The sequence below is a fragment of the Temnothorax longispinosus genome, chromosome 10 (assembly GCF_030848805.1).
Source record: "Temnothorax longispinosus isolate EJ_2023e chromosome 10, Tlon_JGU_v1, whole genome shotgun sequence".
NCBI classification, from domain to species: Eukaryota; Metazoa; Arthropoda; class Insecta; order Hymenoptera; family Formicidae; genus Temnothorax; species Temnothorax longispinosus.
This window is the reverse complement of record NC_092367.1, coordinates 283,612-294,544: the sequence shown is the minus strand read 5'-3', so window position 1 is coordinate 294,544 and position 10,933 is coordinate 283,612. Positions and strand designations below refer to the sequence as shown.

The following is a 10,933-nucleotide window of genomic DNA, read 5'->3' as shown; positions in this document are numbered from 1 at the left end:
ACGGTGTGACAAGCAATTCACAAAATTGCAACAGCCCGCGGACCTATTCCGCAACTTTTTGCGTTGCAACCCGACTGACGAAACAATTGCCCGTTAGCGTTGCTATATACGACTTCATATGCGAGCGAGCGCGGCGTTAAGAGAGCAGCGTTAAAAACACGATATCACGGCGCGGCGGGTGAAAAGCGCAACGTAAACATATCGCTCACACTTTGAGCGCAACAATGCTAACAGGATGCGAAACGATTCCCATAGACTCTCGCGTTTGCGCGCGTTTACCCGTCACGCGGCTTGACGTGACATTAGCGTTTAGCCGAATCCCAAACGCACACAATCGTCGTAAAGCAACATCCTCACTAGAGCAACAACGAGCAACTTTTGCTTGTTGCTAAATGTTTCTAAATAATCCGTCAAAATAATATGTCAACTTGTGGCAACATTTTGTCCACATCGAGGCAACATAATCACAGAAATATTTGGGTTTTGTTTCTATTCCCGTCTTCCCATTTGCAGCACTGAATGTTCACATTGAAGGAACATTTGTTCTTGTTACTCGTTGACGCGTTTTCCTTTCATCTTTATCACTTCGAATAAAGACACGCAACAAGCGGCAACTTCGAACGGAAACATAAAGAAACAACTTCAAGAAACTTTCGGCAACAATCAGAAACTTTTTTTAAGAAACCATGAACAAAAACTTGCTCGTTGTTACTCCAGTAAGATCGCCACTTAAAGGGGTCTACCCTGCTTTCTCACATTTCCGTGGCGCGCAACACGGGAGAAAAGTGCTTTTCACAATCCTACCTTGAGGAAGCAGTCTCCGACGGGCATGTCCTCCGGCACGGTGGCGTTGTAGAGCGGCTTCTCGAAGATCGGCTCGTTGTCGTTGAAATCGTGAATGGTGATTCGCACGGTCGCACTGCTGCTGAGGGGCGGACGTCCGGAATCGGTCGCGTACACCACCAAGATCGGCGCCGGGTCAGCCTCGCAATCCACGTGCGTCACCGTGGTGACGAGGCCGGTGGTCTCGTCGATCGCGAACCACGTCGCGTTCGCCAAGGAGTAACGGATCGCCGAGTTGGCGCCCTCGTCGAGATCGGTCGCGACCATCTGTATCACCGACGTGCCGGGCTCGGACACCTCCAGGAGATGGGCCTCGTACACGTCGTGCTCGAACTTGGGCGCGTTGTCGTTGACGTCGGTGACGAGCAGCCGAAAGGTGCGGACGGCGCACAACGGAGGCGTGCCGGCGTCCGTCGCCTCTACCGACAGCTCGTAGACGGGCTGCTCCTCGCGATCCAACGGCCGCTCGACCACCACGAGGTAGATTATGTTGTCCCGCGTGGCCAGGCCAAAGTGACCCTCGCCGCCCGTCAGGGTTACCGTCGCGTTAGAATATTCCGTCCGGGAGTCGGGATCGCTGACGGATATCCGGGCGACGAACTCGCCGGGCTGCGCGCTCTCGCTGATCTTGGGGGTCGCGTCGTCCGACAGGAAGATGACGGTGATGGCCGGCTGATTGTCGTTGACGTCGGTCACGCGGACGGAGAGAAAGGCGCTGGCTTCCAGCGGCTGGGCGCCGCGATCCCGAGCGACGATCACCAGCTCGTGACGTTCCTTGGACTCGAAGTCGAGGGCTTTGTTGACGTAGACCATCCCGGTCTCCGGATCGATGCGGAACATCTCCTCGCGATCGGACTGCCGGCGATTGATGGAGTACTCGATGCGGCCGTTGTCCCCGACATCGGCGTCGGTCGCGTTCACCGCGAGCACCGGCGTGCCGACGGTCGCGTTCTCCGGCACGCTCGCGACGTAGCGCGTCTGGTTGAAGACGGGCGGATTGTCGTTGACGTCCTGCACGGTGACGTTGACGGTGAGGCGGGAGCGGAGCGGCGGCGTGCCGCCGTCGAGCGCCTCGATCACCAGATGATAGCGGGAGCGCGCCTCCCGGTCCAGCGAGCCGGCGATCTGAAGGTCCAGGTACAGAACGCCGTCGCGGCCGCGCTGCTGCGACAGTCGGAATGCGTCGCCGTGATTCCCGGACACGATCTCGTAGCGTTGCGTCGTGTACTGGCCGAGATCGGGATCGTAGGCCGGCGGCAGGGGCCGCTTGACGTCGCGGGGCGAATTCTCCGGGAACTCTATGTCCACGTGCGCCTCGGCGAAGGTAGGCGCGTTATCGTTCTCGTCGAGCACCGTGATAACCACCCGCACGCTCGGCAGCGCGACCAGGCTGTACGACGGCCGGGTCTCGCGGTCCAGCGGCACCCGCGTCCTTATCTCGCCCGTCGCCGGCTCGACGATCAGGTCGGTCTCCACCGGCGAGCCCGGCACCAGCGCTATCAGATACGGCGGACTATCGATGTCGATGAAACCCACCCGGGTGCCCGGCCGCACGTTCTCGGACACTTCCAGGTACTTGACGCGCTCGGGCAGCGCGCCCGGGGCGGGGGTCGCTCCCAGGACGAGGAACAGTAGCAGACGCCACATCCTGGGGCCTCCAACACCACGCCACGGCCGTCCTCCGCCTCCTCCTCCTCCTCCTCCTCGCCCACCTCGCCCTCCTCGACTCGCGATATTATCTCCTTTCCATTCTCCGCGCGGCCGCCGATCGCGTCGCGGGGGACGACCCCGAGTCCTCGTGCACCTTCCCGTCGCGCTTCTCGCTTCCACCGGCACTATCCTCTTGTCACCCAACTTATAAACCTAACCTTGTAGCACCAACACGACAAGCAACCACCAAATATCACTGTGTTTTACCCGTGAGCGGGTCTCTCGCGGCTAAGATTCACTTCCACCGACTGTTATGTTCACATACCAAGTACCAGCTTCCCTTCACTTTAAGCGAACTCTCGTGTTTCGAGTACCGGCGTAATTGTCTCACCGCGTCGTCGATTCGCACCAGCGGCCGCGCAAACCGTGTCCCGGTACCCTTAGTGAGGACATAGCAGCGTCGCGTCGCGTCGCGGGGATTCGCTCGTTCGGGCTGAAGGGAACCGAATTATTCGCGACGCTCCACTTTTCCCTAGAAAGCGACTCCTTTCCCGGTTTCTCCGCCAGGTTCCTTCAGCGGACTATCGACGGCGAGATGTAGGGCATTCCCGGCGTCAGATCCACGTCCCGATAACCGGCCCAACCGATCAGCACGACCGGTCGCGAACCCGGCGCGATCGCCCCGCGTCATGCATGACCGCCGTGTTCCCGTCCCGTCGGACACCTCGCGAATCCGATCGCGTGTTTCGTCCCAGGGGACGTCACGGGCCGGTCGTTGCCGCTGTCATTCTCGCTGGTCAACCGCTTTAAGACGTCCGTCCACCAGTTCGCGTTGACGAATCAAGGTGGGAAACCAGTCTGCGGATCCAGGAACAGAATTCCAGAAGAAAAGCGGAAAAGTAGGTGGAACAACGATCGTCGAAAGAACACTCTGAACTGTCAATCGTACACCAGTCGATACGTGTGCGCGAAATCACGAAGTAGATGGATTAAACGACGCGCTCTTGCCCAACCACGCAACGCGAGACGCGCCGAGTATCACGGTATCGAGACGCGACTAGCCCCGTACACGCGCTTCATTCCGCGGCTCTCACGGAGGAGGAGAGACGCCCCGGTCGTCGTCCGACGTCTCCGCGCGGCCTCCTCTCGATCCCGAAGGGTCGGACCCTCTCCTCGATCGCGCACCGTTCTCTCCCGAACCGAACGAGACGGGATCGTGGCCCCGGTCCAACGGCAGCTACAGATCCGCAACAGGTACGCGAATCGCGGGGACCAAAACGACGGAGAGAAAGAGAGAGAGAGAGCTTAGAACCCCTCGCAGGTATAGCGGCGGTAGCACGAGGTGTCGCGTACTTGGGCCCAACGTCCGTTCCGCGCGGCTTCGAGGTTAGGCATGCACTGACATGGCGGCACCTGCGAGGCCTTCCCCTAACCCGACGGACTCGCCTGGCTCGGTCAGGGGGACTCACGGCTGGGCCCCGACCAGCGGCGGCCATCTTGGAGAGGGGAGCCGCGCCGCGCCGCTCGGCGCTGGTACCGGGCCCCGATACACCGAGGCCCCGGCATTCAACGCGCTTCGCGCGGCAGCAAGCAGCTAGACCATACCAAACTCTCTTACCTGCCTGTCTGCCTACCTGCCTGCATGCCGACTCTCTCCTTCTCTCTCGCCTTCTCTCTTTCACGCTCCTCTTGCTCCCGTCCCTTTCCCTCCTCATCTTCCTCCTTCCCCCCCCCCTTCCGCGTGCTTCTTCCTCTACCTCTACCTATACCTATACCTGAGCGCCTCGGTATGCGAAAAACTGACTTACCGTCGGCGCTCATTCCGCGCCCGGCCCTTCGAGCCTCCTGTACCGAGAACCCTCTTCGTACCAACGGTCCCGGAATTTCGTGACACGAAACGGGGAAAAGCGACCACGTAGGAAACGTGCCGTCTCCTAGAAACGCGTGTTGTACGCGAGCCGGACCTGCGGGAGGGATATTATGCCCCTCGCAAAACGAAAAGACCTGAATGCGTCGCACGGATTGTTTAACGGCCTAATCAAACCCGGCAGATCGTGAGGATCCTGGAATTTTGCGACCTGAGAAACGCTTGCCCCGAGGGACGTTTTTCCACAAACATTTTCCACGAAAGAGATTGCCTCGAACGATAGGCAATGTATCGTACGAATTGACTAATGACACAAGACCCTTTAGATGAGACACAAAGGTCCTGGAATTTCGTAACGTGACGGGAAAAGCGGCTACGGAAACGTGCCGTTTCTTAGACACGCGTGTTACGCGAATTGTGAGAGGAATACTTAGATATAAAACGCATTTTCGAAATGCCATAGCGTCTAATAAAATTGAATAGAGTAAGTTGCAATCTGAATTTAAATTGAAAGAGAAATTCTAAATTCCCACGGGTATTACAGTTCGACGAACAAGCTTCGAATCAGATTTACATCGTAAATTTGTATCTTTATGACTATATGATGTTTACGAATTATAATGTAAGTATTAGAAGTAAAAAAATTATTATAAACATATTTCCAGCGTCATGTTAATTCCGAAAAGAGTCACGGTGCGGTCTCGCTTCGCCTGTACTTGGCGCGAGACACTACCGTATCTCTTGATAATCTGTTAAGATTAGGAAATCAAAGTTAGTATTAATTGCACAAATGTAATAAAATGTAATTAGTAGAGATGTGCGAATCAAGTATTTTTTATATCGAATCGTATTAACAAAATTTCATCCAAATGGAATAAAGTCGAGCTAAATCCTTGAAATATAATTTTTAATTAACAATATAATTATTATTAGATTGACTTTTAACACGTAGATAATAAGAGAATATTTTGATGTGGAAAAATCATAGATATTGATTATAAATTCTTTTTAAGGCAAAAAACATATTTAAATATTAATATAAAACTAATCAAATACTTTAACTGCAATTATATTAGACGAAAAATCATAGATAAAGTATTAAAATACTCTAATATATAGTATCCAATAACTTTACCCAATTACATACATAATTAAATCAAATAACATAAATAATATAGTTTATTTTATTATGAATACTCATAGCTCACTATTTCTTACGTATATTCAAACTTTTACTTACAATTTGATGGGTCACAGAGCATGTAAAAAATTAGGAATAAACTTTTTAACTACTTAGTCGCTCAAGCGGCTGTAATACTAAATGCACTCAATTAATGCTACTATTGACATGATCACATACTATTTTGCTTATTAACGGAAAATATGATTTTATAAAATTGACGATTATATGATTCATATTCGAACTATCTAGATTTGGACTTTTGAAGAGTTCAAATTCGAATCATAGAAATTCGAATTTGAATCAAATCAAATCTCACCCGGTTCGATTCTTATTCGAATATAGTTCGCACATTTCTAGTAATTTATTTCGAACTATTTTGCAAAGATTATAATGCACGCATATCGATTGACAATAATTTATGCAGACGGACAATTCCCACCAGTAACAAATTTCTCACATATATAATTTGCAATATTATTGTTTTAAATGTCTTTATATAAGGCGAATTAGAGATATCAACGATATATGATATAAACACTTCCTTGTCGGGAGATCATAAGTACTCGATGGCTCCAAGTGCCAATATCCTTGTCAATCAATGTCATAGGACATCCTTAACAACTGCAATCACGGTAGCGTAAAAAGTGTAAGCACTGTCGTAAAATACGGAGCCCAAGGTATCGGGTTAACATTAGACTGTCAGCGTTTCCTCAATTGCGGGACATTCCTCTCCTCGCGGTTGTATAACATTCGCCGAGCACGCAAACGCGCGCGTGGCGATCGAAAAGTTAGTATGTTTGCAGATGAGGTTTAACGAGGATTACGAGATGAGATAACGATCGGCGATCACCGTGGAACCGTCGCAAATCGGATCTCATTCGCACGTTACAACCATCCGCCAATACGCTCCGCTTCGAGAGACCCGTTGCTTGAGGAGGATGCGGCGCGCCGGTTTGTTACTTCGCGAGATGATAGGCGTTTGATAGATCACCACGATGCCGCCGGCCGCGCGAAATAAGTCCAGAACGAAAGGAACATCCCCCTACCTTCCATCCAAGGCGTTTCCGACGGCGACGGCGACGGCGGCAGCCGGTCGGTCGCCGAGCGGCGACGCGACGTGTCCCGGGGGTCGAGAACCCCTGAGTCTCTCTCTTTCTCTCTCGTCTCTACCTGACTCTACGAGTAGGTAGATAAATCCGCCGCCTACTACTACCTCGCCGCGCGGTGCGGCAGACAATGCGCTCGAGACGGCGCATCATCGTCCGTATTGTTTGCTTGGCCAACGGGCGCACCGCCCGGCTTTTCTCGCAGGTGCTGGAAGCGGAAAAGAGCGGAGGAACGTGTCCGCGCGCACTTTAGCCATCACGTAACATGACGACGCGCGCGCGCACAGCACAACCGGCACGCTGGATATTTCCCGGAAATCAAGTCGCTCGCCCGCGGAAGCCGCTCCCCATAGTCCCCGTGTATCCGCGTGGAAATGACGCGCGATTTCAGGATGCGCTCGTCGCGCATCGTGCCTGCCGCGCGCAAATTCCATAAAAATGGCCGGGATCGGCGGTAGTTGGTTTTAATGACGTGGGAATGTGCGCATCACAAGTTTCGGTGCGCAGCAATCTCGTCTCGCGAAGAGATTCGAGAAAGAGAGAGAGAGAGAGAGAGAGAGAGAGAGAGTGTGTGTGTGTGTGTGTGTGTGTGTGTGTGTGTGTGTGTGTGTGTGTGTGTGTGTGTGAGAGTGAGAAAGCAAACTTTTGGGGAGGAGAGCTTTTCTCAGTAAGTCGTCAGCGCGTCTATGTATCCTGCATCGACAGACGGCGGGCAGCAAAAACGCTTCTTTGTAATAATAATGACTTCCATCTGCGCGACCAATGTGTATCATTTTTGGCATGATAGAAAGAAATGTTGCGTGTTGTCACGCTTGTTCGGCGTCCCTACCTACGGACGGCACCGGGGTGAGAGAGAGATTGGCGCACCTGCGGACCTCACCGTCGCCGTCGAGAGGAAAGCGACGGAGACCGTTCGGTACGATTCCTCATCATACGACTGTTCCCGGAACGAAGGGAGACTTCCTCTCTCTCCCGCTATCTCTTCTGCTCTCCTCTACTTATTACCTTTCCTCTCCTAATTCTCATCGTTCTCCTTCGGCTCCGTTCGTCTTCGTTCTCGCCCAATTCTCTCTTCTTTCCCGTCGTTCCTTTTTCCCCCTTCTGAGGTCGCGGAGTGGAAGTGCCACCGTCACCGTCGCGCCCGATTCCCCTCTTTTTTAGACGACGACGTATATTTCCACGAAATCGTTCCGCCGTACACCAATTTCGGCGCGACGTGGTGGCACGGTCGCTAGAGGAAAATTACAGAGTTCGGGGATAAAAGGTGGTAGCGGGGGCAGAGGGCGAGAGGACGCAAAGAGGAGGAAGGAGCCCAAGTGGTCCCGTGGATACCGGGGGAAGAACCACGGCGCGCGATAATCTGAGACCGAAGAAAGGAAAGGACCGAGGTCTCGTCATTAAGCGAAATGATTGCCGCGTTCGCGGGGACCACCTACACCCGCAAAGAGGCGTCCCAAGGACGGTGGCACCCCAAGGATACTGGTACGACCGCGCGCCTTTACAAGCGCGTACGAATAGGAACCCCGCGGTTTTGTCGATCCACTTCCGGCGGAGCCAATCAGCCGACGTCGTCCGCCCAAGAAAACGCTACTATGCCGCGGAATAAGTATTTCGAAAGATCAAAAACGAGCCGTCGTGTCATTATTCTCGAAAGTAAGATAGATGCACCGGTAAATGGCTGTTTAAGGAATATCGTTAGGCGTTTTTAATCTCTATTCTGCATCCGAGAGTGAGACTCCCCACTGGCTTTGTCGCAAGCGTCGCTTTAACTTATTTTTTGCAACTCGGTCGCGAATAGATCTATCTTCAGTGCTGAAGAAATCGAATTATACAAAGTCGTGAGGATGGGGAAATTATGTGTATGTGTGGCTTTGCGAGCGTAGGCCACGACGAAAAACGTTGCTAGGCGAAGTCAGCGCGCGATCGAGTTACGAGTTTCGAATGTCCGCCGGTCGTGACTACTCGCTCAAATTTTGTAAAAAATGCTATTTGGAGGCGAGAAAACAAAAGTCGGGGCGATACTAACATAAACTCCCCGATATATCGTGCGTTATGTCACACGCTAATTGTGTCTGCTATTTTATTCCTCCTTCTATACTTGATAAAACCCAACGATAAAAAATGATACCGTTTCTTACTTTCATCCAACAGGCTTCCTCCAAAACTTCGTTTCTTCAAATTAAAATTGAAAGATTGAAAAATTATGGAAGGTGCATCAATATTTATTTATCTTTTTCATTTTTTGATTAGTTTTTAAAATTAAAGTCAGTAAACGTCGCATATTTTCACGCTGCTCTTTTATTTTGTTCGATAAATGGTTTACGGTGTATATTCGTTAACCCCTTGATGTACAATTTTTCCGTTGAACATATTTGCTGAATTTTAGTATATGAGGATTTTTGGGGTTTGCTAATTGCAAATTTGAAATCGAAAAATAATAAAAATGGCAGATTCAATATGGCAGCAAAATTGAAAAAAAGTTAACTATGGTTATTTACGTATAAAATTGTATACCTAAGAGTTTTTTAAGCTGCTGATTTTAAATCTGCAATTAAAATGTATAAATACAAAATGGCAGATCCGATATTGATGAAATTTTTGCTACTTTTTAACGAAAAAATCTCTTAGAATAATTCTCAAGTTTCAAATATAAATATGCCGCAAATATGCATAAATAATTTTTAAAAATTCTTACAAGAGTATCTTGAAAAGTTTAAATTTCGATTGTAATAACATTTTACTTTTTAGAAGTGATAGATGAATTTATAAATTATCAGTAATAGAATAAAAAAACAAAAAACGGAAAAATAATTACATATTTATGTTATTCATGTACACGGAGAAAATTTTATAGTAAATATTACTATGGTGTCGCACTATCTGCGGACCATCGAGGAATTTTAAGATAAATTACTATGTTTATGGTAAAAATTACGTTATTTAATCGTTTTTAAAACAATAATTATAGTATTTTAACTTGAAATTCCTCGATGGTCCGCAGCTAGTGCGACACCATAGTAATATTTACTATAAAATTTTCTCCGTGTACACATACAAGTTTTAGGAACATAACGATGCTAAATATGTTACACAAACCAATTGTGAAATACGTAGAAACATAAAAAAAACTGCGAAAAAATAGATGTTCCCATATAAGGACACTATACAACAAAGGGTTAAATAAATATCCCACTATGAAGAGGCAAGTATAAGTGTTCCCGTAATTTGACGTGGCAAACGGCGTCATGGAATACAAGGTAGTCCATTTCACAAAGATACTACGGTCAAAGAGGTGAAGAGCATCACAAATGCAATTTTTTCGCGTTTTATGACATATTTCTCTACAGAAGCTCTTTCTATTTCGTCCTGAAAAGAGTTAACAACCGTGGACCGTGGACATGTAACGCGCGTCGTGCGGCAGAGAGTGCGCGCGGATACTTTCTCACGACGACGTTTCACGCGACCCGCAGCGTAAACAAACAGGCGACGATGTCGCGGAGCGACGGCGTAGAATAGTAGCACCGTGAACGACCGGGCCCCGGGCCCCCGGTGAGCGAAGAGACCGCGCGCGCACGCACGGCAGAAAAAGAAAGGAGGGCGGCGGCGGCGGTGGTGCCAGGGGGATTTGTCGAGCTCGCGCGCTGTAGAGGGGCACCGAAAATTGAGTACTGGTGGGGGGATGATGGGGACCAGCCGCATAATGACAGGGTGCCTCGCGCCAAGGCCCCGCTAACGAACCGGCCTACAGAACCCAAAGGGTCCGGGGCTAGGACACGACACTGTATTATTTTACCATTTCGGGGGTCGGGGGCATCATCAGAAATCATCGCCGAATCCATATAATCAGTAGACGGTTACGTGCAGCCATGATTTTAAGTGCTGCACAGTGGGATAGAGCGAGAGAGAGAGAGAGAGACGGACAGGGCGAAAGGAGTGGGAGATAAGGGGCTTAATAAGGCGAGCGATCGTAGGTGCCTCTACAGCGCGCGGCGTCCTCGTTCTCGTTGTCCTTTCGAGCGACTCGCGGACCTCTCCTCTCTCGAGGCGCGGATATCCGATACGAACTTGTAGGAACTCGTTGCGGCCGCCAATGACACGGACCCGATAAAAAGTAAGAGCACCCTCTTTTCGTGCCGCGATCTTTTTCCATCCTTGTCCGTAGCGGCGCCATTTTGGTACCGCGAAAGGTGGTCCTTAAAGTGTCCCAATGAGATTGCAAATGCAACGGCAGGATTCCGGGGCGCGACGAAGGGAAGAGTGAGGAGAAGGGCACGAAACCCCAGG

At 50.3% G+C, this 10,933-nt stretch overlaps 1 protein-coding gene across 1 annotated transcript; it reads right to left on the bottom strand.

The window, feature by feature from the left end:
- Positions 1-792: 792 nt before the first annotated feature.
- Positions 793-2,490, bottom strand: LOC139820240 (protein dachsous-like). Its single transcript, XM_071790384.1, has one exon. The coding sequence runs from the start codon at positions 2,488-2,490 to the stop codon at positions 793-795; it is 1,698 nt and encodes a 565-aa protein (XP_071646485.1).
- Between the last annotated feature and the right edge of the window lie 8,443 nt (positions 2,491-10,933).

What these genes read in the sequence shown, in the direction of transcription:
- LOC139820240 (XM_071790384.1), bottom strand. Translation starts at nt 2,490, where the DNA reads ATGTGGCGTCTGCTACTGTTCCTCGTCCTGGGAGCGACCCCCGCCCCG.